The following is a 25,999-nucleotide window of genomic DNA, read 5'->3' on the forward strand; positions in this document are numbered from 1 at the left end:
CTCTCTCTTCCCCCCCAGTCGCGCTCTCTCTTCCCCCCCAGTCGCGCTCTCTCTTCCCCCCCAGTCGCGCTCTCTCTTCCCCCCCAGTCGCGCTCTCTCTTCCCCCCCAGTCGCGCTCTCTCTTCCCCCCCAGTCGCGCTCTCTCTTCCCCCCCAGTCGCGCTCTCTCTTCCCCCCCAGTCGCGCTCTCTCTTCCCCCCCAGTCGCGCTCTCTCTTCCCCCCCAGTCGCGCTCTCTCTTCCCCCCCAGTCGCGCTCTCTCTTCCCCCCCAGTCGCGCTCTCTCTTCCCCCCCAGTCGCGCTCTCTCTTCCCCCCCAGTCGCGCTCTCTCTTCCCCCCCAGTCGCGCTCTCTCTTCCCCCCCAGTCGCGCTCTCTCTTCCCCCCCAGTCGCGCTCTCTCTTCCCCCCCAGTCGCGCTCTCTCTTCCCCCCCAGTCGCGCTCTCTCTTCCCCCCCAGTCGCGCTCTCTCTTCCCCCCCAGTCGCGCTCTCTCTTCCCCCCCAGTCGCGCTCTCTCTTCCCCCCCCAGTCGCGCTCTCTCTTCCCCCCCAGTCGCGCTCTCTCTTCCCCCCCAGTCGCGCTCTCTCTTCCCCCCCAGTCGCGCTCTCTCTTCCCCCCCAGTCGCGCTCTCTCTTCCCCCCCAGTCGCGCTCTCTCTTCCCCCCCAGTCGCGCTCTCTCTTCCCCCCCAGTCGCGCTCTCTCTTCCCCCCCAGTCGCGCTCTCTCTTCCCCCCCAGTCGCGCTCTCTCTTCCCCCCCAGTCGCGCTCTCTCTTCCCCCCCAGTCGCGCTCTCTCTTCCCCCCCAGTCGCGCTCTCTCTTCCCCCCCAGTCGCGCTCTCTCTTCCCCCCCAGTCGCGCTCTCTCTTCCCCCCCAGTCGCGCTCTCTCTTCCCCCCCAGTCGCGCTCTCTCTTCCCCCCCAGTCGCGCTCTCTCTTCCCCCCCAGTCGCGCTCTCTCTTCCCCCCCAGTCGCGCTCTCTCTTCCCCCCCAGTCGCGCTCTCTCTTCCCCCCCAGTCGCGCTCTCTCTTCCCCCCCAGTCGCGCTCTCTCTTCCCCCCCAGTCGCGCTCTCTCTTCCCCCCCAGTCGCGCTCTCTCTTCCCCCCCAGTCGCGCTCTCTCTTCCCCCCCAGTCGCGCTCTCTCTTCCCCCCCAGTCGCGCTCTCTCTTCCCCCCCAGTCGCGCTCTCTCTTCCCCCCCAGTCGCGCTCTCTCTTCCCCCCCAGTCGCGCTCTCTCTTCCCCCCCAGTCGCGCTCTCTCTTCCCCCCCAGTCGCGCTCTCTCTTCCCCCCCAGTCGCGCTCTCTCTTCCCCCCCAGTCGCGCTCTCTCTTCCCCCCCAGTCGCGCTCTCTCTTCCCCCCCAGTCGCGCTCTCTCTTCCCCCCCCAGTCGCGCTCTCTCTTCCCCCCCCAGTCGCGCTCTCTCTTCCCCCCCCAGTCGCTCTCTTTTCACCCCAGTGGCTCTCTCTCTCTCTCTTCCAACAACAACATTCCCTCGAAAAAGCCTCGGCACCGCCGGGCACTTCAGCTAGTACTTTATAAATTTACAACTTGTCAACTGATCTGGTGAAAATCATGTGCCTCACGGATGACTTCTATTTACTGCAACAGGATCTGTGCTTTGTATTGCCAAATGTATTGAGCATTTTAAGGCAGTTTGGAATCAACAACTTAAAGATATGTTGGAAAGGCGATAGTTTTTTCCCCTTAAAAAGTGGGAAGCATTCTTAGATATTTATTTTCTTTTTCAGCCTTTTAGAACTTACTTCAGCCATGGGTTGATAACCAGTCAAATTACAGAGAAAAGGTATTTGTGTGCGCAACATAATTTTTATTTTAGTATTACACACCATATCTGATCACGTTTAATCTTTAAAAAAAAAAAAAAAATGGACTTCAGACTCAATGTATGGGTACCCATTTATTTTATTAAGTAAGCTCTTCCTGGAATAATCAGCATTAAAGAAAATTATAAAGCAAAAGTAAGCAAAGTTAGCTAGCTTGCTTTTAAGATGGTTTTGATTAAATATCCTAAAATCTCAACAAAGTTCCCCAATTATCAGATTGTATCAGTGAAATTTGCATGAGCAACTATGGGAATGGGAACAGTGATGGACTTGTGTTGTTGGTGGTATGTTTTCTTGACTTTTATTGACTCGTGTGCCAAGTGTATCTGCTGCTGAAGATATTTTGTTCAAAAAGGGCAAAGATTATAAACTTTCCTCAATAGAATTTAGTTCAGGAACCAACTTGTGACAATAGAATTAAACTGTAGCGCTGCCACAGATCAAAAATCTGTTTGTTGCGGGGGGGGTGGGCGGCGGCACATCTATTTAAAATTCTGGTATTCGGTCCAAATGATTGTAAACTGATTTTATATTGTAAATAGACTAGCTCTTGCCATCACAAACAAATTTCTCTGTCAGTATTTGATACAGTCTGGGTGTTTCTTGTAGCTTTTAAATGAATGAGTATTTTAGTTTTCATGTGGGCAACAGTTTATTTAACAGGAAATAATGATTAATCAGTTTGTGTTTTGCTGGACAGTAAGAGGAAGAATACAATTGGGAAGGTTACTTTAAAATAGCACTTGTGATAATTAAATAGAACTGTACTTTAGATTGATTCAAAGTCTCGGAGAAAGTACCAAAATTATGATGAGGGTTTTCAGCCCAATTCAGTTTAGTCCCGAATAGACAGAAGCTTGCATAATTCTCTAAATTTAGACCCGATTAAACACACTCTCTCTCTGAGGGATCTAGGTTTGGTACATGAAGAGGTAGTCAAGCGGTCGTTTTTGATGTTGCAGTCTGTGTATTGCTGGTATTATAACATTTATGTAATTTTAAGCAAGAGTTGTTTGATATCGCCACTTAGCACAAGCACAAAAATCTCTCCTTTGTTCTTCATCTCTCCCCCCCCCCCCCCCCTTCCCAGTATTTTGCATCACTTGTATATGCATGTATAGAAATTAATACAATAATGTAAATAGTGAAACTGATTTATGAATACAGGGATTTAGTTTAGAGGCAGAGCTATGCTTATACTTGAATGAAATCTGGAAATACATTTATTTTAAGGAGAGTAGAAATATTAAATTATGCTTAAATCAGTTGTCAAATCAGTTGATACATTTGTCCCAATTTTCAGTCCTACAGTAATCACTTGGGTATCTGTTATTATCTATTTAAACAAGAATGTTTTGCATATTGTCTGAAAGTAGGCTACAAATATTGAAGTTGGTTTTGTATCCTTACTTTTTAACCCTTATTCAGCACTAGTCGGCAGCCATTTGTTCTCTTTGGTTGTCACTCGACAAAAGAAAACTTAAACTCGTACAGCTTCACTTTTCCATCGGAGGGTCACCTTGTTCGAAACACAAACAACAGAGGAGGCACTGCCAGGCATATGGTATTGTAATTCTTTTCTCCCATTTCATATTTTTTGTATGGTTAAATATGATTGCTAGTTTTTACTGCAGCTGTGACTAATTTTCTGGTAGAATATTTTTTACATTAGTTTCAATGCAGAATTTATTCTACATATAAATAAGGCAACGTGTTGGCTGGGACTTCTCATCCCATTTATCACACAAAACTTAAGTTTAAGATCAGGAAAAAAATAAAATATTTTTAATGCTATCTAGAATTTAATGAACCAGTGATTGGCAGGTCTGACTAATTGGTCTACAGCCAAGTAATATCTCGAGTGATAAGGTGCAGGTTTGCATCCAGGATTCACACATGATGTGCCAGTTTTAATTATTAAGTGAAGGAGCAACGTTTTTTTTATCTGATGGCTTAATTTGGGATGATTTCACGTACGAGTCAATGTAAAACTTCACTTGGTCTATGACTAAATGGTTTGTTTTTAGTACTACGGAACACCACTTTACATCCACGTGTTGGTATTGATCAGCTGGGTTAAATAAGATATGCTGTAACTTGGATAAAAAAATATTTGGGGGGCAGATGCAGTAGCTAAGATGATCAAATTGATAGGGAAACCCAATTTTGCAGTGTGACAACGAAAAACTGTGCAGTTGGCTCCAAACTGCATGACTCCAAAGATGTGGACGATGTTCAAGTCATCAATATTGGGCTTAAACCCATATCTCTTTTCAGAAGGATAGAGGGAATGTCACATTGGTTTCTAAGCTGACTGGAAAGCAGCAAACATTTTACCCATCCAGAAGACAGGATCAAGGCCTAACCATAATAACTGCAGACAAAAAAAATCATATTTTAATACTCATAGCAATCATGGTGTTAAAAACTGGTACATTATGTCAATTACATTGACCTGGTATCTGATGTTTTGGCGTACCAACATACTGGCACTTTCAACCTCACAGTCCAGACATGGGTGATTTTTCTCAATGCACACTGCATAGTCAGAGCAGCAGCCATTGATTTGATAAATAGTTGCACTGTAGCAACAATTGAAAGCTGATCTCTTGTATGCCTGAACTGTTGAGTTGGATATTTGGATTCAAACATTAAAGTATAATAAATGGGAATTGTTGTATTGTAGTGCTTTTCCCCACTCTGCCCTGGTGCAGGTCGCCAAAAATGATTGCTTGATTTGCTAATGATACTGCACTGTGCAAAGTATCTGTGCACCTGCACCCTCCTCTCTTAGATAAATAGTAGCTGAATCACTGGCCAGAATTGGGCAGTATGGCGATCAGTCAGTGTCTTACCATCAATGCTGAGAAAGTTTGAGTATAATTGAAACAAGTTTTATATTGTCACCGATTCGGCTGCTTTATTTGATTATCCAAACCAAGCTACTCTGGGAATTATGCCAGAAATGTGTTGTGTGGGAAATCGTGAATACAAACTGCACCCTGCTGCTCTGTGACATAGCATGTTGGTTCTCGATGCTCCAATAGATTGTTAATTCCGAATCTTAATTTATATTTTGCTTTTGTCTAAAAATATGCAGAGGCACAAGTTGTTTGATTCCAAAATTGCAAGGATTATATGGCATATGTTACTAATCCCATCCAGGTTGTGCAGTGCACATCTCCCAGAGGACCGTTGGCTTGCTCGAGGACATACTTTTTTGGAAACTCTCACGTCCCTTACATAGGTAAGTTAATACTTGAATAAACAGAGTTAATTTTCTATTTATCAAGATGATCAGAAGTGAAATGAATGCCTCTTTTATTTTATTCTTGAAGGCAAAGACAACAATCCACAGAAGAAGAATGAACTGTTGTAAGTTTTATTCCGTAGCTTTCTGTGATAACTTTTAAAATAAAGGCATGAATAATGAAATTGGACCAATATTAATTGTAATGGCCATCAGTAACTTTTTTCATAAAGCTGTAGAAAATCTCAGGATAAATGTGAAACAGACAGTACCACAGGAGCAGGATTTAAATAGGTTTGATTTTAAAATGGAAGCCAGGATTGCAGTTTCTAAGTTTTCTTGTATTCTTTTTAGCTGAGAGCATTTGGTCTGTATAGTACATACAAGAACATAAGAAATAGGAGCAGGAGTAGGTAATTTGGCCCTTTGAGCCTGATCTATCTTATTTCCACTTTCCTGCACTATCCCCATATCCCTTGATTCCCTTAATATTCAAAAATCTATTGATCTTTGTCTTGAATATACTCAATGAGCCTCCACAGCTCTCTGGGGTAGAGAATTCCAAAGATTCACCACCCTCCGAGTGAAGAAATGTCTCCTCATCGCAATCCTAAACGGCCGACCCCTTATTCTGAGAATGTGACCCCTGGTTCTAGATTCCCCAGCCAGGGGAAACATACTCCCTGCATCTACCCTGTCAAGCCCTGTAAGAATTTTGGATGTTTCAATGAGATCACCTGTCGTTCTTCTAAACTCGAGAATATAGGCTTAGTCTACTCAATCTCTCCTCATTGGACAATCTCCCCATCCCAGGAATCAGTCTGGTGAACCTTTGTAGCACTCCCTCCTATGGCAAGTATATCCTTCCTTAGGTAAGGAGACCAAAACTGTACACAGTACTCCAGGTGTGGTCTCACCAGGGCCCTACATAATTGCAGTAAGATGTCTTTACTCTTTTACTCTAATCCTCTTGTAATAAAGGCCAACATAACCAATTGTTTGCTGTACCTGCATGTTAACTTTGTGATTCGTGTACAAGGACACCCAGGTCCCTCTGAACAGCAAAATTTCCCAGTCTCTCACCATTTAAAAACGACTCTGCTTTTCTATTTTTCCTACCAAAGTGAATAATGTCACATTTCTCCACATTCTATTCCATTTGCCATGTCCTTGCCCACTTACTTAACCTGTCTATATCCCCTTGAAGTTTCCTTGTATCCTCCTCACAACTTACATTCCCACCTAGCTTTGTATCGTCAGCAAACTTGGATATATTGCATTTGGTCCCCTCATCCAAATCACTGATGTTGACTGTGAATAGCTGAGGCCCAAGCACTGATCCTTGCGGTACCCCACTAGTTACAGCCTGCCAACCCGAGAATGAACCGTTTATTCCTACTTTGTTTTCTGTCCGTTAACCAATCCTCAATCCATGCTAGAAAATTACCCCCAATCCCATGAGCCTTAATTTTGTTTAATAACCTCTAGTGTGGCACCTTATCGAATGCCTTCTGAAAATCCAAATACACCACATCCACTGGTTCCCCCTTATCTATTATGCTAGTTACAACCTCCAAAAACTCTAGATTCGTCAAACACGATTTCCCTTTCAAATCCTATTCTAATTTTCTAAGTGCCCTGTTACCACACCCTTAATTGACTCTTGAATTTTCTCGACTACTGATGTCAGGCTAACTGGTCTGTAGTTCCCTGTTTTCTCTCCTTCCTTTCTTATATGGTGGGGTTAAATTTTCTATCTTCCAATCCGCGGGAACAGTTCTAGAATCTATGGAATTTTGGAAAATGACAACCAATGCATCCACTATCTCTATAGTCACCTCTTTCAAAACCCTAGGATGTAGGCCATCAGGTCCAGGTGATTTATCGGCTTTCGGTCCCATTAATTTCTCCAGTACTACTTTTTTACTAATACACAAGGTATCACACATTTATGACAAATTTATACAGATGTTGGCTGGATAGTATATATGCTAGCTTCAAAGGATGCCTTTTTTATATACTAATTATTTGCTGACTGACTCTAATGTGGACAAAATTGAACGGCGTACTCCTCAGTGTATGGAGGTTTACCCTGCGGAAAGGAGAGGCAGCCATTTCTTGTAATGAATTTCCCATCAGACTGCCAACTGAGCTTAGTGTGTATGACACCAAAGGCTTCTTCTGACATGAAGAACCTCAAGTAGCTGCTCATCTTTGGTTCACTTGCTCAGTACCAAAGCAATGTATCACCGGAGATCTTTTTAAATCAAAGGCTAAATAGTTTGTTAATGTGAAAGTTAAGTACTGTACATTTTATCTGTTGTATTTTTGATGGTGGTAAAAAAAGCTCAACAATTGGTCATTTAGCCTGAAATATTATAATCTGTTGCAGAGATCAGGAGGGGGCCATTTTAACTTTTGCCGATAGTGTAAAGCGGTTGATATCGGATCAGCTGCTCGATGGAAAGGCAAGTCAATGGGGTGTGTAATGGGTGGCAGATCCAATATCGGCAGGTTTACTTAATCAACAGAAGTTAAAATTAACCCCCTGGGGTGTATGGTGAGCAACCTTTATTATTTCCAATAAAATCCTATCATATGGATAGAGGTTAGCCCCCAGGCACGCAGCAGCCTTTTCATTATAAGTGCAAGGTTAAATTTCGGGGTTATATACAGGGTTATGGTAGTTGCCTTTTATGTTGAGCACGAATAAAGAAAGTTAGGAGTATGTCTGAATTGTAACAGCCAACATTGTGATTAAAATGTGAAGCCTGTGTTAGATTTATTTTTGGAGTTTGATAGTACGGTGAAACCGGTATAAATGGGCACTCTGGGGGAAAAAACAGACACCTGCAATAAAGGGATACTTATTGAGACCCAAAGGACTTAGGTTAAAATATACAAGAGGCGCTCTGAAACCACAGACACACTCAAATTCTGAACTACAGACAGCCTTCAATGCACCAAGCGCTTTTACAACTTAAAATGCAGGCCAGTGTGAGGCGGGAGTGGAGTTTGTGAAAACAACGGCTTTTATGGAATGTGGAGTTCTTCACCGCTCTATATCTGGGATTGAATGCTTGCACGGCTCTATTCCAGATATAGAGCAGTTTATCTGCCTCTATGGATGCTGGGTAAAGAACTCCCCTTTCAAAAAAAGCAGTTTCTTTCACCTTGCGCTTATCTTCATGCTTAGAACCTCACTAGCCTCCTGAATCAAGGAAAAGGTTTGTGCACAGCGAGAGGGGCTGTACTTTCCTGCCCCAGCACTGCGTCCACACACTCCGTGGTTGCTGGCAGCTCCTCTTCCCCATACCCTGCCATTGTGTTCTGTACCTCAGCATTGATTGTGGATTCACTTCTTTGATGACCCTTGGCTTTGGGGAGTCAAGCTGTATGGCTGTCCCGGGTTTCTCTGTCTGTGCTGCTTTATAGAGTGATAGCTGGGACTCTCTGGCCTGTCCATCAGTCAGTCTTCCTGCAGACTCACTACTCAACCAGAAAACTGCATGTTTCACTCCGACATAATGTGACCTGTTGTGTTTCCCCTCCCAAATGTTCTCAATCCATTCTAAGACTTGCCATTGGAATCTTGAATATACTGGCACAAACTGTCATCACATTTTCCCCCTTGTCCTAATGCTGGTAAATAGAACTGAGATACACAGTTCATTCCAAAAGTTACACTGCTTCAAGTGAGTGGTTTAAAATGAAACTGGAATTTAGACTGCAAAACTGTTGTGAACAGAGTTGAATGTAGGTGTGTGGCTGGGGCTTCTTAACATTGTTGCAGTTGATTATGCGCTGATCATCTCAGCTGGGTCTTCCAAGATTCTTGGGAAAGAACTTGAAAGAAAGAAAGCGCCTTTCACGACCACCGGGCATCCCAAAGCGTTTACAGCCAATTAAGTACTTTTGAAGTGTAGTCACTGTTGTAATATCGGAAACGTGGCAGCCAATTTGCACACAGCAAGCTCCCACAAACTGCAATGTGGTAACGACCAGATCATCTGTTTTTTTAGTTATGTTGGTTGAGGGATAAATATTGGCCAGGCCACCGGGGATAACCCCCCTGCTCTTCTTCAGAATAGTGCCATGAGAGTAGACGGGGCCTCCGTTTAACGTCACATCCGAAAGATGGCACCTCCGACAGTGCAGCACTCCTTCAGCACTGTACTGGAGTGTCAGCCTAGATTTTTTTTTCGTGCTCAAGTCTCTGGAGTGGGACTTGAACCCACAGCCTTCTGACTCGGAGGCAAGAGTGCTACCCACTGAGCCACAGCTGATAATGAAGTACATACAATGACCATTTTGAAAATAAAGACCGCTGATGCCAGTCCCTAAGGTGTCTGTAATTTACAGGTTTCACTGGTATAAAGCAATAGATTTAAAATTAAGTAGGAGTTCTGTTTTTTTTTGTCATGTTTATCCTTTGTGCCTATTTTCTTCCCTTTTCGTCTCCCAATTGTGTTGATTCCTGTTGAGGTAAAGGTGTCTGATTTATTGACCAAGAGGCCCTTCTTAATGTATAAGCCTCGATGGTTAGTTTTGGCAGACTAGTTCACCATGGGTATCCGAGCTGAGCTCAATCCTGTCCTCACCTGTATATATGCACACGCACCAATGATCATGGATGTTGATCAGGAGCAGCTGAATAGCATTCTTGGAATTCAGTTTTTTCTTTATTAATAACATGTAATTGTGGAGCATTGCTGTTGGCTTTCTCTGGGATGGTGTCCAAGAGACATTGTTGGTTAGTTACATGTGTGCTACGGCAACACTTTTTTAGCCACATGCACTAATTTTAGTAGAAAATGTTTTAAATATGCTCACACAATGCAGGTAATAATGTATATTTACTTCAGCATCTGCCACCATTCAGTAATTGAGGAAGAAAAGCACCCACAACGAACAAAAAATACACACTCTGCTTTTCCTCTTGCCATTTTACCAACAAACACACAAAGGTTAACTTAAGGTGTCAGTATGAATATTGATATTGCATGCCCAATGCCGGGTGCCTATTATTTTTAATTTACTAATCAGGAATGCCATTAGCCACATCTGTATTCCAATTAGCTATATGTGGCTGGTGGATAATATATTAGCGAGCACTGTTCTAGACTGCATCATGAATCAGCGCGTAAGTCTCTGAATGATCTTTTTCTTAGGGTGTTGCCACAGATTTATGTTGCTGCAGTAGAAGCCGTGCTGGCTAGCATCCGATGCTACGTAGAAACTTCCAGCATAAAAATTGTAAGTGACTTTTGTAAGGTTGAATTTTAACTGTTAAACAGAAGGTTTATGGCTGTTTTGGTGGTGTAGCCTGCAGTAAGCATGACTCATCAAGTTAGAAATTATGCTATCATTCTCTGGCAAAATGCTTGAATCTTGGCAACATTCTCCGAATGGATGAAGGTGAGAATATGTTAATTAGATGTCCGACAAATTGCAATGCATGGAGGACATTCTTGCTCCATTGGGTTTTGTAAGTTTTCAGCTCAGTACTGTGAAAATGGTAGCAATCCTGGCCCAACCAGACTGTAATGGCATTTATCATTTGTCATCTTGAATGTTGACAGTTTCTGCTTCAATCGCTAACCCTGGAAGTGAATTCCAGAGTTTCGTAACTCTGTGAAGAAGTTTAATCTGCGCTGTTTTAAATCTCACATTTAAGAGACATCTATGGCTCCTCATTCTTGACTTCCCCAAATAATGGAAACTTCTACTTCTATCTACTGAGACATAGAGTTGTAGAAACTGTTAAAAGGAAGAAAGAAGGAACTTGCATTGTATAGTACTTTTCATGACCTCAGGATGTCCCAAAGCACTTCACAGCCAATGAAATACTTCGGAAGTGTAGTCACTGTTGTAATGTAGGGAAATGTAGCTGCCAAGATCTCACAAACAGCAATGAGAAAAATGACTCGCTAATGGGCTGGATTTTGCTGGTGCTCAGAGTGCGGGTTTGGAGGCGCTTCCGCTGTCAAAATAGCAAAGATTGACAACGGGTAGGAAACCCGCTGTCAACCCACCTCCACGCGAGTCTCCCAGGTGTCGGATCTGTCTGCGCCGAACTGACCCGATACCAAGCAGCAGGGGGAGACAATTTATTATATTATTAAATGGCTTGTTAACAGCCAATTTAATGCTATTTTGAGCCTACCGTACAATTTTACGTGCTCCCCCCACGGGTTACCCGCTGCTCGGGGAACACGCCAGCTCATCCTGTCATGAGTTGAGTCTGCTTTGATGTATCTGATAACCTGACAGCTGCAGAAGTGCTATAAAGGATGCCATGTTGCAGATGTTCAGTTTCAGAACTCAGAAACTGTTGGTTGCTGCATTTGTAAAACATAGAGATTTCTTTAGCGTGCAAGTGTTTAGAGCCAATTGTATATCCAGTGCCACCTCATTGGAACAACCCCTCTCACCATTGACAGATAACTTCTGTCATCTCATTTGCATCTGCCCAGGAGGCCAGCGATGGCATCACTGGCCAGATTTACTTAACGTGAAGCTGTAAACCTTGGCTGCCACATGATGCGCCAGGGTAACACCATCCCACACCAGTACCGTAAAGCGTCCTTATAATGTCCAAGCCATTCCATTCACACTCATCATGATAGAAACATAGAAGATAGAAGCAGGAGTAGGCCATTCGGCCCCTCGAGCCTGCTCCGCCATTCAATGCGATCATGGCTGATCATCCAAATTCAGTACCCTGTCCCTGCTTTCTCCCCATATCCCTTGATCCCTTTAGCCTTAAGAAATATATTTAACTCCTTCTTGAATATATTTAATGAATTGGCCTCCACCGCCCTCTGTGGCAGAGAATTCCACAGGTTCACCACTCTCTGGGTGAAGAAATTCCTCCTCATCTCTGTCCTAAATGGCTTACCCCTTATCCTTAGACTGTGACCCTTGGTTCTGGACTCCCCCTGCCATCAGAAACATACTTCCTGCATCTAGTCTGTCCAGTCCTGTTAGAATTTTATAAGTTTCAATGAGATCCCCTCTCTCATTCTTCTAAACTCCAGTGAATATAAGTCTAATTGACCCAATCTCTCTTCATATTGCGGGGGTGGGTGGAGGAGGAGGAAGTTATGTCTCAACATTCACTGGAACGCAGTAAGACACTTCTGAAGGTGTGCACAGATCTGTCCAATAAGATGAAGTGTTGAAAATATAGATTTCACTGTATGACAACACATTACCAGAAACGTCACAAACATTGGCTGAACCTCTCAAGTGCCTACCCTTGTGTGTTGTTAGTTGGTATGCTTGCAGTAGGATGAGGGGTGGCTAGTGAGATGGGGATGTGATAATGTAGATAAAGAGGGATGGGTGGAGGTGAAAGGTAAGTTGGTGTGAGTAAGGATGTGCAGGAGTCGGGTATGGAAGGCAGTGATGGGGAGTGGCACAGCAGGGTGAGTTTGAGTATGGCATTGCAGTAACGTTTCGTGATCTATTGAGATCATTGAAAGGTTGGCACCATTGCAGTCAGGCACTCCTGATGACATCCCTACTTGCGTCCTCCTGTGCAATATGCAACTGGACTGCATTGAACTCCTGGGGAGGTCTCTTCCACCCGTGGGAAGGGAAGAGAATCTCCCTGCGTACTGTGACTCCCTCCATAAGCATACGGAAGGAGTCATTCGTGAGCCTGGGTGCAGACGTGCACCTTTGTGCAGTGCTTGTCTGTGCTTGCAGCACCTCAATGCTGCAGAACACTGACAGCAGAGCTGTCAATAAATGTGGCCGTGGTCCCTTTATGGAAACCGGCTGATGACTCGTCATCAGACCCGCTTCCTGTTAATTGGCCAGGAACCCGCAGGGTGGGCTTAACGAGCCCAATCTATGGAAACTTTTTCTGAGAGCACGGCTGCAGGTGGGAGTGGGACCGGAAGCCGCCATCCCGCCTCCGCAGGGAAAATCCAGCCCAATGTGTTTAGTGATGTTGGTTGAGGGATAAATATCAGCCAGGACAACATCTCCTCACATTTATATAGTGCCTTTAAGGCAGTAAAACATCTCGAGGCGCTTCACAGGAGCGTTATCAAACAAAATTTGGCATTGAGCGACGAGATATTAGGACAGGAAGAGGTAGGTTTTAAGGAGCGTCTTAAAGGAGGAGCGAGACAGAGCAGTTTCGAGAGAGAATTTCAGAGCTTAGGGCCGAGACAGCTGAAAGATTGTAACGCTGGATCAGCCATGATCTTATTGAATGGCGGAGCAGGCTCGAGGGGCCAATTGGCCTACTCCTGCTCCTATTTCTTATGTTCTTATGGAAGAGTTTAGAGATGGGGATGGACGAGGCCATGGAGGGATTTGAATATGAGGATGAGGATTTTAAATTAAAATGTTGCTGGACTGGGGGCCAATGTGTAGGTCTGCGAGCACCGGGGTGAACGGGACTTGCTGCGAGTTAGGATCGGGGCATAATGCGACAGAGTTTGGATAAGCTCAAGTTTGTGGGGGGAGGGGTGGAGAAGATTGGAGGCTGCCCAGGAGAGCATTGGAATAGTCGAGGTAACAAAAGTATGGCTGAGTGTTTCAGCAGCAGATGGGCTGAGGCAGGAGTGGAAATGAGCAATATTATGAAGGTGTAGTCGGCAGCAATGTTCCCTTTAAGCTGCACGGTCACACAGCGCTCTGGAGCTCCCACAAGAAGAACACAAAAGGACAAGAGTATCCATAGTTTGAAAAATAGTGATCACAGTTTGTATAGATTATCCTTTGTTCACTGGAGTAGATGTTGAAATGGAGTAATAAATTAATGCATTTCCTTCATTTGTAGGCCAAAGAAGTTGCTGAAGAGGTTTTTCTTTCAACATTGGATTGTTACAGTCTTACTCAGTATAAAACTGTCCTAAGGTATGAATAATAATTTTTATTTTTAAGCTTATTAACTTTGCAAATAAGTGACAATAAATTTGAGGAGACACCCAATGGTCAGTAGCTGACAGAAAGCACGACTATAATCGATGCTTTTCTTTTACTTAGTGTTTTGTTCATAGAATCATAGAAATTACAGCAATTTACTCTTCAGCTAATTGCACGTGTGCTAATGCTAGCTCTCCAACTAGAAGTATAATTATTCTTCCCTGGTCTTTTCCCATATCCTTTTATGTTTTTCAAATACCTATACAATTCCTGATCGATATTTGAAGCAGTAGAGGATAAAAGGACATGGACAGCGAGAGCTGGGTAGCCTAGCAAAGAATGAGCACAGGCACAATGTGCCGAATAGTAACAGGAGCAGGCCACTCAGCTCCTTGAGCCTTTTCTGCCATTCATTTAGAATGGCTGCACTCCTTGCTGTAAAGTTCTATAGTTCCAGTTTAAACGATGGTATTGCATCTTTCTCAATTGCATTTGATAAAGAATTCCATTTCCTAACTACCCTCTGTCAACATTCTTCCAAATTCACTCTTAATTTTTGTAAAGATTATTGCTCAGTCTGTGCTCCCTTAGCGTTCACTGTATACCCTCTTAAAAACCTTTTATAATCTTGGTTATTCCTTGTAAAGTGGCTTTCTCTGTTGAGAAGTGGAGTGCAGTTAGCATTTTTTGTTGGGAAACCAAGAGGGAAAAGAGCAGAAGAGGAATTGAAGTGTTAAATTTCCAGATTCTTGGTCCCATTTTCTTATTCAGCAGTCTGATAGTTTTTGTAAGCACATGCTGCCTGACGTGCCAAATATTTCCAGCACTTTCTGTTTGTATTTGCGTTCTTCATGATTTGAAAACTGCATCTCTTCGCATTTAACTCTTGCAAAGTCCACATCAGTCTCTCTGTTGTCTGTGGAAACAAAATAATTTCATCAGATAATGTAGAAAATTTGTATGACCTCATAAATAAACTCGGTTTAAAAGTGCAATTTGCAAGAACATGAGAAATAGGAGCAGGAGTAGGCCATACAGACCCTCGAGCCTGCTCCGCCATTCAATAAGATCATGGCTGATCATCGACCACGACTCCACTTTCCCGTACGATCTCCATATCTCTTGATTCCTCTAGAGTCCAAAAATCTATCCATCTCAACCTTGAATATACTCAAACTCCGCATTCACAGCCCTCTGTGAACCTTTGGAATTCTCTGCCCCACAGTGAAGAAATTCCTCCTCATCTCGGTCTTGGGGGAATGGTAGCGTGGTGGTAATGTCACTGGGCTAGTAATCCAGAGGCCTCATGATCCAGAGATGTGAGTTCAAATCCCACCATGGTAGCTGGGGGGGAATTTAAATTCAGTTGATTAAATAAATCTGGAATAAAGAGCTAGTCTCCGTATTTGGTGACTATGAAACTCGGATTGTCGTAAAAGCCCATCTGGTTCACTAATTTCCTTCAGGGAAGGAAATCTGCTGCCCTTGCCTGGTCTGGCCTACATGTGACTCCAGGCCCACAGCAATGTGGTTGACTCTTAACTGCTCCCTCTGAAATGGCCCAGCAAGCCACTCGGTTGTAACTAACCGCTATGAAAAAAAATAAGAAAGAAACTGGACGGACCACCCGGCACCGACCTCAGCACCAGCTACGGATGCAGCAATGGCACACCCAGCCCCGTCAACAGCAACGGCACACCCAGCCCCGTCAACCCTGCAACCGCACACCCAGCCCCGTCAACCCTGCAACCGCACACCCAGCCCCGTCAACCCTGCAACCGCACACCCAGCCCCGTCAACCCTGCAACCGCACACCCAGCCCCGTCAACCCTGCAACCGCACACCCAGCCCCGTCAACCCTGCAACCGCACACCCAGCCCCGTCAACCCTGCAACCGCACACCCAGCCCCGTCAACCCTGCAACCGCACACCCAGCCCCGTCAACCCTGCAACCGCACACCCAGCCCCGTCAACCCTGCAACCGCACACCCAGCCCCGTCAACCCTGCAACCGCACACCCAGCCCCGTCAACCCTGCAACCGCACACCCAGCCCCGTCAACCCTGCAACCGCACACCCAGCCCCGTCAACCCTGCAACCGCACACCCAGCCCCGTCAACCCTGCAACCGCACACCCAGCCCCGTCAACCCTGCAACCGCACACCCAGCCCCGTCAACCCTGCAACCGCACACCCAGCCCCGTCAACCCTGCAACCGCACACCCAGCCCCGTCAACCCTGCAACCGCACACCCAGCCCCGTCAACCCTGCAACCGCACACCCAGTCCCGTCAACCCTGCAACCGCACACCCAGCCCCGTCAACAGCAACGGCACGCCCAGCCCCGTCAACCCTGCAACGGCACGCCCAGCCCCGTCAACAGCAACGGCACGCCCAGCCCCGTCAACAGCAACGGCACGCCCAGCCCCGTCAACAGCAACGGCACGCCCAGCCCCGTCAACCCTGCAACGGCACGCCCAGCCCCGTCAACAGCAACGGCACGCCCAGCCCCGTCAACAGCAACGGCACGCCCAGCCCCGTCAACAGCAACGGCACGCCCAGCCCCGTCAACAGCAACGGCACGCCCAGCCCCGTCAACAGCAACGGCACGCCCAGCCCCGTCAACAGCAACGGCACGCCCAGCCCCGTCAACAGCAACGGCACGCCCAGCCCCGTCAACAGCAACGGCACGCCCAGCCCCGTCAACAGCAACGGCACGCCCAGCCCCGTCAACAGCAACGGCACGCCCAGCCCCGTCAACCCTGCAAAGTGCTCCTCACCAACATCTGGGGACTTGTGCCAAAACTGGGAGAGCTGTCCCACAGACTAGTCGAGCAACAGCCTGACATAATCATACTCACAGAATCATACCTTTCAGCCAATGTCCCAAACTCCTCCATCACCATCCCTGGGTATGTCCTGTCCCATCGGCAGGACAAGACCCACCAGGGGTGGCGGCACAGTGGTATACAGTTGGGAAGGAGTGGCCTTGGGAGTCCTCAACATTGACTCCGGACCCCATGAAGTCTCATGGCTTCAGGTCAAGCAACTACAAGGAAACCTCTTGCTGATTACCACCTACCCGCCCCCCCCCCCCCCCCCCCCCCTCAGCTGATGAATCAGTACTCCGCCATGTTGAACACCACTTGGAAGAAGCACTGAGCGTAGCCAGGGCACAGAATGTACTCTGGGTGGGAGACTTCAATGTCCATCACCAAGAGTGGCTCGGTAGCACCACAATTGACAGAGCTGGCCAAGTCCTGAAGGACATAACTGCCAGGCCTGCGACAGGTGGTGAGAGAACCAACAGGAGGGAAAAACCTACTTGTCCTCATCCTCACCAATCTACCTGTCGCAGATGCATCTGTCCATGACAGTATTGGTAGCAGTGACCACTGCACAGTCATTGAGGAGACGAATCCCCGTCTTCACACTGAGGACACCCTCCATCGTGTGGCGTGGCACTACCACCGTGCTAAATAGGACAGATTTAGAATAGTTCTAGCAGCTCAAAACTGGGCATCCATGAGGCTTTGTGGGCCATCAGCAAAAGCAGAATTATATTCCACCACAATCTGTAACCTCATGGCCCGGCATATCCCTCACACTACCATTACCATCAAGCCAGGGGACCAATCCTGGTTCAATAAGGAGTAAAGAAGAGCATCACAGAAGCAGCACCAGGCATACCTAAAAATGAGGTGCCAACTTGGGGAAACTACAACACAGGACTACATGCATGCTAAAAAGCGGAAGCAGCATGCTATAGACCGGGCTAAGTGAACCCACAATCAACGAATCAGATCAAAGCTCTGCAGTCCTGCCACATCCAGTTGTGAATGGTGGTGGATCATTAAACAACTAACGGGGGGAGGAGGAGGCTCCATGATGGTGGAGCCCAACACTTGAGTGCAAAAGACAAGGCTGAAGCATTGGCACTTCTGGCTGAAGATGGTTGCAGAGTGGATGATCCATATCGGCCTCCTGAGGACCCCACCATCACAGAAGCCAGTCTCGAGCCAATTCGATTCATTCCACGTGATATCAAGAAATGGCTGAGTGCACTGGATGCAGCAGAGGATGTGGGCCCTGACAACATCCCGGCTAAGTGCTGAAGACTTGTGCTCCAGAACTAGCCATGCATCTAGTCGAGCTGTTCCAGTACAGCTACAACACTGGCATCTATCCAACAACGTGGAAAACTGCCTAGGTATGTCCTGTCCACAAAAAGCAGGACAAATCCTATCTGGCCAATTACTGCCTCATCAGTCTACTCTCAATCATCAGCAAAGTGATAGCACTGTCAATGACACCTTTCATCAAGCGGCACTTACTCACCTATAACCTGCTCACTGATGCCCAGTTTGGGTTCCGTCAAGACCACTCTGCTCCCGACCTCATTACAGCCTTGGTCCAAACATGGACAAAGGAGCTGAATTCCAGAGGTGAGGTGAGAGTGACTGCCCTTGACATCAAGACAGCATTTGACCGAGTGTGGCATCAAGGAGCCCGAGTAAAACTGAAGTCAGTGGGAATCGGGGAAAACTCTCCACTGGCTGGAGTCATACCTAGCACAAAGGAAGATGTTTGTGGTGATTGAAGGTCAATCATCACAGCCCCAGGATATTGCTGTAGGAGTTCCTCAGGGCAGTGTCCTAGGCCCAACCATCTTCAGCTCCTTCATCAATGACCTTCCCTCCAACATAAGGTCAGAAATGGGGATGCTCGTTTATGACTGCAGTGTGTTCAGTGCCATTCACAACTCCTCAGATGATGAAGCAGTCCATGCCCGCATGCAACAAGACCGGGATGGTGTTCAGGCTTGGGCTGATAAGTGGAAGCTAACATTTGTGCCACAGAAGTGCCAGGCAATGACTATCTCCGACAAGCGAGTGTCTAACCACTGCCTCATGACATTCAATGGCATTACCATCCCCGAATCTCCCACCATCAACATCCTGGGGGTCACCATTGACCAGAAACTTAACTGGACCAGTCACATAAAATACTGTGGCAACAAGAGCAGGTCAGAGGCTTGGTATTCTGTGGCGAGTGTCTCATCTCCTGACTCCCCAAAGCCTTTCTACCATCTACAACGCACAAGTCAGGAGTGTGATGGAATACTCTCCACTTGCCTGGATGGGTGCCGCTCCAACAGCACTCAAGAAGCTTGACACCATCCAGGACAAAGCAGCTCGCTTGATTGGCACCCCATCTACCACCTTAAACATTTACTCCCTCCACCACTGGCGTACCGTGGCTGCAGTGTGTACCATCTACAAGATGCACTGCAGCAACTTGCCAAGGCTTTTTCGGCAGTACCTCCCAAACCCGCGACCTCTTCCACCTAGACAAGGGCAGCAGGCGCATGGGAACACCACCACCTCCAAGTTCCCTTCCAAGTCTCACGCCATCCTGACTTGGAAGGATATTGCCGATCCTTCATCGCTGGGTCAAAATCCTGGAACTCCGCACCTAACAGCACTGTGGGAGTACCTTCACCACACGGACTGCAGCGGTTCAAGAAGGCGGCTCACCGCCACCTTCTCGAGGGCAATTAGGGATGGGCAATAAATGCTGGCCTTGCCAGTGACGCCCACATCCCATAAATGAATAATGAAAAAAATGGCCTACCCTTATCCTGAGACTATGACCCCTAGTTCTAGACACTCCAGCCAGGGTAAACAACCTCTCGGCATCTGCACACAATTTTTATTAGATTCCAGGTGTACCTTTCGAGAAAGTGTGGTGTTGTGACTTTGTATTATGTTAATATGATGCATCTCATCCACACACACTTTTGATTTCTTGGCATTCTTAAATGTTTCCTTTGTGTGTTGCTCAATGTTTTTCTGGAGTTCCAGTGTACAGTACAGGAAACTTTCGTTTATCCGGAGGTTAAATGTCCGGAAAGCTCTATCCACCGGCAAAATTCAGGAGTCGGTTCAGAAGTTTTTTTTTTGCAAGGTCTAGCTGAAGCTGTTGCTTAGCTACAGAGACGCTTGCAAGCTGCAGCCAACTGTTTTGAAGTTGTTGCTAAGCAACAGGGTCTGTTGCTTCACACGGAGCTCAGACGCTCCGTATGTTTTAACATTAGCGCTGGTTTCTACGGCAGTTTTGATGGGACGGCACCAGCTCGGTCCAGTCAGTGCCGGATACCAGAATGTTTCCTGTATTTTGATTGAGCACTTTGAACAAAAACATTTTTGCTAACTCTCTTACTTTGCCTGCAGATCAAAATTATCCTTCCTTATTCAAGCTGTGAATAGCCAGGGGAGGTGAGTATTGTTTTCGTGCTTAGCCTTTGATGGCATTACATGTATAGACTACAGTACGTGGCTAACTTTTCCACTTAAAAACTTTGGGTGGGAAACCTAAGTTTTGTGTCCTACAACCTGCTCTCTTTAATTTAGTTGTGCAGTTACTACTATTTCGGTGCAGCAGTGTTTCACTAAAGGTAGGTAGGTGTAGTTGAGGATATATTTTTATTGATGTCCATTGTCAGTTAAGATTTCCTCTGTTGATCCAAGAATGCAATGTGACCTCAGTCTAAGCATGCATTTATTACTAAATTCTGGTGTGGCAGTTGGGCTAGTTTTTGCAACTGCTCACCGCCTTAAGAGAATTTACAGGGGTCAAGGAGCCGATGTCATTGTTATGTGGGATTTTTTTTAAAATTCACAGGATGTGGGCGTAACTGGCAAGGCCAGCATTTATTGCCCGTCCCTAATTGCCCTCGAGAAGGTGGTGGTGAGCCGCCGCCTTGAACCGCTGCAGTTTTTCATGGCTGACAACTGAGTGGCTTGCTAGGCCATTTCAGGGGACAGTTAAGAGTTACATTGTTGTGGGTCTGGAGTCACATAGGCCAGACCAGGTAATTTCCTTCCCTAAAAGACATTAGTGAACCAGATGGGTTTTTATGACCATCATGGTCCCCATTACTAATACTAGCGCTTTTTATTCCAAATTTATTTTAATTAACTGAATTTAAATTCCCCAGCTGCCATTGTAGGATTTGAATTCATGTCTCCAGATCATTAGTCCAGGCCTCTGGTTTACTGGTCCAGTAACATAACCACTGTGCTACCATACCATACCATGTGTGGTATAGGGAGACCTAATGGGGATGAGAAAGTAACTTTCATTTTTAAAGCCGTGCAATTTTGTTTCTTGCTCTTTCTGCATCACCATGTCTGGTGGCCTGGCCAAGATGGAGAGTTAACCATATGCTACCACTACAAGAACCAATGTGGTGCACTGTGTACTCTTCTACCTGAGTTTCTGCTGTGTACAGTTATAAAAAGAATTGACACTTTTTAGCTTATTCATCATGATTATTTCTATTGTTGTGCTAGAATGTTTTATGGATTGATAAAACCTAAAGGCAGCGCTGTAGTCTCTACCTCAAAGCTACTTTTTTCAAGGAACCTTGGGAAGCAGGTTACTGTAGGGAATCCATTGTGACTAGCAGAAGGTACGATGGACTTGAATAGTGAATAAATTAGGCTTTTCATGTCCCAACTACCAATCTAAATTAATTATAGTTTTCACAGTTTATGAACAATTTCTTCGCCACAAAGACTTCTTACGTGCTTTTATGCTATTTCTTTCTAGGATCATCTCATTGGATAGCCACACAAGCAAATTCCTCATTAAAACAGTAAGTTATAAATGATGTGTAGTACAGGAAACTTTGTTATCCGGAGGCTAAATGTCCGGCAAGCTCGAGCCACCGGCAAAAATCAGGAGCCGTTTCGTTACGTTTTTTTTCTTTTTGTTGCTTTTTTCTCAACAGTCAAGCTCTGCAAGGTCTCGCTGAAGCTGTTGCTCAGCTACAGAGACGCTTGCAAGGTACGGCCGACTGTTTAGAAGCTGTAAGCAACAGGGTTTGTTGCCAGATACGGAGCTCAAAATCTCCGTATGTTTCAACATTAGCGCTGGTTTGTCCGGCAGTTTTGATGGGACGGCACCAGCTTGGTCCCGTCGGTGCCGGATAGCACAAAGTTTCCTGTATTTCTCTTTTCTCTGCTATCTCCCAAAAAGAATAGTTGTAAGTTTAAAAAAAAACTTCAAAGACTGGACGTGACAGGTTTACAAAGGAGCTGCATTAATACCATTGTAAAAATATTCTGTACTTAGCTATTTGTATTTCTGTCCTGACAGTCTAACTGCTTCATGGTCAGGACAGAAATACAGATCCTAACCACTCGCAGCGTAAAAAAAAAAAAAAAAAGTTTTTCCTCATGCCGCCAATTCTTTTACCACTTACCTTGAGTCTGTGTCCTCTGGTTCTTGACCCTTCTGCCAATGGGAAGTTTATCTACTCTGCCTAGACCCCTCATGATTTTGAATACCTCTATCATATCTCCTCTCAACCTTCTCTGCTCCAAGGAGAACAAACCCAGCTTCTACAGTCGATCCACATAACTGAAGTCCCACATCCCATAGAATCCTCTCATTATTTGACAGCTTGAACTGTGCTTTGAAGCTTCCATCTTTCCAAGCTCAAGCTGTTGCTTACTGCATTTGGAAGACAGATTGAGCTTTATGTGGGTTGCAAGTGTTTGGAGCAAACTCTCTATCCAGTGTCACCTCATTGGAACAACCTCTCTCACCATTGACAGATCGCTTACGTCATTTCAACTTCACCTGCCATCTATTACATCAGCATAGGTACAGTTTATACACTCTCACCTTGGTCCTCAAAATCTGACCACGATCAGCCGCCACACCAGCAGCACCAACAACCACACCAATCTTCTCGGCACCTGAGCACATTGCTGCCAGGGTGGCCTCACCATGGCCACATTTACTTCACTTGATGCTGCACACCCTAGCTGCCACATAATGTGCCAGGTTGGCATCACCCCACACCAACAACGAAGCATCCTTACAATGCCCAAGCCATTCCTTTCACGCTCATCAGCATTGAGGGGGGTACCGTTATGTCTCATTCACTGCAACTCACTAAGCCACTTCCAAAGGTGCGCGCACATCTGTCAAAGAACACAAAGTATTGAAAATAAAGAATTCAATGTCTGACAGAACATTAACAGAAACTTCACATGAACATTGGCTAAAACACACAAGGCCTAGAAATTCGGTTGGTAGCGCCAGCGATTAGCGCCTAAAGAGCCCGAGAATTGGGGCGTTACCCAATTTTCGGGCGGGTGCAGTGAATATAGCGCCACCTCCCATGTTGAGTATCCTTTTAGCGCTGGCGCTAACACTTTGCGCGCGCCCGCGGGCGCAAGCAGATCATGACGTCATTTCAGTGTGCAATGCCTTTTTGGCGCCCGCAACCTTTCCGCCTGGCGCTATTTGTGAGAGTTGGATGGAGCGTTCCCAGGCCCTTCTTGGACTCGCGGGGAGGGGGGCTATTTCAAGGGGACAGCACTAGTATAAAAGCTGCAGCCATTTGGGCTGGCCATTCTGATCGTTGCTGGAGAGAGTTGCTGACCTTCTGTTGGACAGTAATTTTCTCATTGATCCTTCGGAGGCACTGGTACTGGCAGCTTGAGGGCCCGGCTCCCGAGCTGGTGATGCAGCATCTGAAAGCAGGGAGGTGGAAGAGTGGCTTTAGCCAAAGGACAGCTTGGCAGCAAGGGATGCCAGATTGCGGCAAGGCTATGACATGGGTCCACAGTGAGAAAGCATGCTGGCGGGGGGAACAAGTGGAAGGAGACAGTTGTAAAAGGTGAGAACCTTACCATCGCTGTTGACAATGGGGTCGGCAGCTGCAGTGGTTACAGGACCACTCCGATGTCCTCCAAGAATCTGGTGGACTCTCTCCTCGAGATCAGTGAGAGTGACCACTTGTGGAGGTCCTCCACCGGTGCGAAGCTGGTCTTTGCGAATCCTCGCCAGCTTGGACTGCAGGGGAAAGGAGGGGAAGTTATGTTACATGATGCCCTGAGTGATCATCTCATGCCCCCCATGGTGGAAGAGCCCTTACATGACGCCTTGAGTCAAATGTGCATGTGTGTGCTCAGAAAGGGCCATGGGTGCTTGCTGGCAGATGGCCAATGGGGCACAGCCCACCCTGTAGCCATAAAGTCAGGTGCAAATGAAGGGATGCAGAAGTTTGCAGAAACAACACTCACCCTCACGACCCGAGTGAGGTTGTTGAATTTCTTTCTGCATTGGACAGGGCTCCTGGTCACCATGCTGCTGGAGTTGACCCTCTGGCATACATCCCTCCAAGCTCGTCGGTAGTCCCTATGATTCGGCCTCCTGCCATTGTCTGGGTAGAGAACATCTCGCCGGCGCGCCACTGTGGCCACCAATTGCTCCAGAGCCTCATTGGTGAAGCGCTCTGCTCTCTGTCTCACCTTCTCCATCTGGTCCAAGTTTTTAGCGCCAGAGAAGGGCCTGCACCGATTCTGAGGCCTGCAAGGCGCAGAGTGTGGATGCTAAGCTGACTGACCCACCCTTTTAAGAGCTGGCCGGCGCCTGGAAGTCTCGTGGTCTTCGGTAATTGAGAGCAACAGTGCTGCGCCCGTCCGCTCCGATATTGGGTTGCGCCGGAAGTTTAGCGCCTTAGGAGTCCCGTGTAACACCTGAATTCGCGCCTCAATCACCTTTAGGGGCGATGCAACCCAATATTGCGCCAGGTGGCGATAAGTTGCGTCTGGCTATAAACTTTGCGCTGCGCCAATTCTAAAGCCCCAAGCGGGGCTATACCCAATTTCTAGGCCACAAGTGCCTACCCTTGTGTGTTAGTTGGTATGTTTGGACTAGGATGAGGGTGTGTGAGAGGGGTGGCTAGTGAGTTGGGGGTGTGATAATGTAGATAGATAGGGATGGGTGGAGGTGCAAGCTAAGTTTGTGTGAGTAAGGATGTGCAGGAATAGGGTAGGGAAGGCAGAATGATGGGGATGTCATGAGTGGCATAGCAGGATGAGGTTGAGTGTGGCTTTGCAGTAATGTTTTGTTATCTATTGAGATCATTAAAAGGTTTGTGCCACTGCAGCCTAGTCCTGAAGACATCCCTACTTGTGTCCTGTGCAATGTGCAACCAGGCTGCGTAGGGAGGTCTCTTTCGCCCATTGGAAGGGAAGAGGACCTTCCTGCATGCTGTGACTCCCTCCAGGAGTCATGGGAGAGCCTGGGTGCAGCTGTGCCGTGCATGTTAGTGTTTGGAGCACCTCAATGCTGCAGAACACTGACCGCACAAATGTCAACGTAAATTTGCGCATGGTCCCTTTAAGGAAACAGGTGGCTGACTCATCATCAAATTATGTCATCAGACCGGCTTCCTTCAATTGGCCAGCAAACAAGCTGGGTGGGCTTAACAAGCCTGTTCAGGGGAAAGTCATGTCGGAGTTTGGGATGGAGTCAGCAGCGAGGCTGCGACCCGCCACGGACCTACCGAGGTCGGGAAAATCGCAGCCAGTGTCTGATATTGTGTAGAGCTCTTGGGCTTCAAGGGCTGACAACCAATACTAAGTAATGAATTCTGCTAAGGGTTGACTATTGTCATGAAAACGGGGACAATCCCACTGGATTGGAAACAAGCTATGGTGCTATCTATTTTCAAAAAAGGTGACACACAAACCTGGGTGACGAAGGGCATTTGCCTCACACAGATAACATAGAAACAGAGAAGATAGGAGCAGGAGTAGGCCATTCGGCCCCTCGAGCCTGCTCAGCCATTCAGTGCGATCATGGCTGATCATCCAAATTCAGTACCCTGTCCCTGCTTTCTCCCCATATCCCTTGATCCCTTTAGCCTTAGAAATATATCCAACTCCTTCTTGAATATATTTAGATAACTGGCTAAGTCGTGGAACTGATCACTAGCTGCAAAGTTACGGAGCACTAATATAAAAATAACCTAATAAGTGGCAGTTTTGGAGTTGGCAGACCCTGCCTGACCAACCTCTTCGACTATTCTCAGGAAGTGATGCCACGAGTGGAAATTGAAAAGCCCTATTCTATAGAGTTCCAACATTGAAGTTCCAGATATAAAAACTTCAGGCAATGGGTAACTTAGATAAAACTTGTATGTAGATAAAGAATTGGCTAAAAGA

At 46.5% G+C, this 25,999-nt stretch overlaps 1 protein-coding gene across 2 annotated transcripts in view; it reads left to right on the plus strand.

Annotated features, from left to right (window-relative positions):
* Positions 1-25,999, plus strand: part of dnaaf9 (dynein axonemal assembly factor 9) — a 158,161-nt gene that overhangs the window by 23,598 nt on the left and 108,564 nt on the right. For both annotated transcript variants that reach the window (XM_085975589.1, XM_085975592.1), the window contains 8 exons: positions 1,739-1,794; positions 3,263-3,398; positions 5,000-5,081; positions 5,173-5,209; positions 10,256-10,340; positions 13,885-13,961; positions 20,201-20,245; positions 21,582-21,627. In XM_085975589.1, the coding sequence (XP_085831715.1) occupies positions 1,739-1,794; positions 3,263-3,398; positions 5,000-5,081; positions 5,173-5,209; positions 10,256-10,340; positions 13,885-13,961; positions 20,201-20,245; positions 21,582-21,627 (564 nt within the window). The remainder of the gene's footprint in view (positions 1-1,738; positions 1,795-3,262; positions 3,399-4,999; positions 5,082-5,172; positions 5,210-10,255; positions 10,341-13,884; positions 13,962-20,200; positions 20,246-21,581; positions 21,628-25,999) is intronic.

This window comes from Somniosus microcephalus, chromosome 2 (assembly GCF_052327205.1).
Source record: "Somniosus microcephalus isolate GS21.2 chromosome 2, FLI_Smic_1.0, whole genome shotgun sequence".
Classification (NCBI taxonomy): Eukaryota; Metazoa; Chordata; class Chondrichthyes; order Squaliformes; family Somniosidae; genus Somniosus; species Somniosus microcephalus.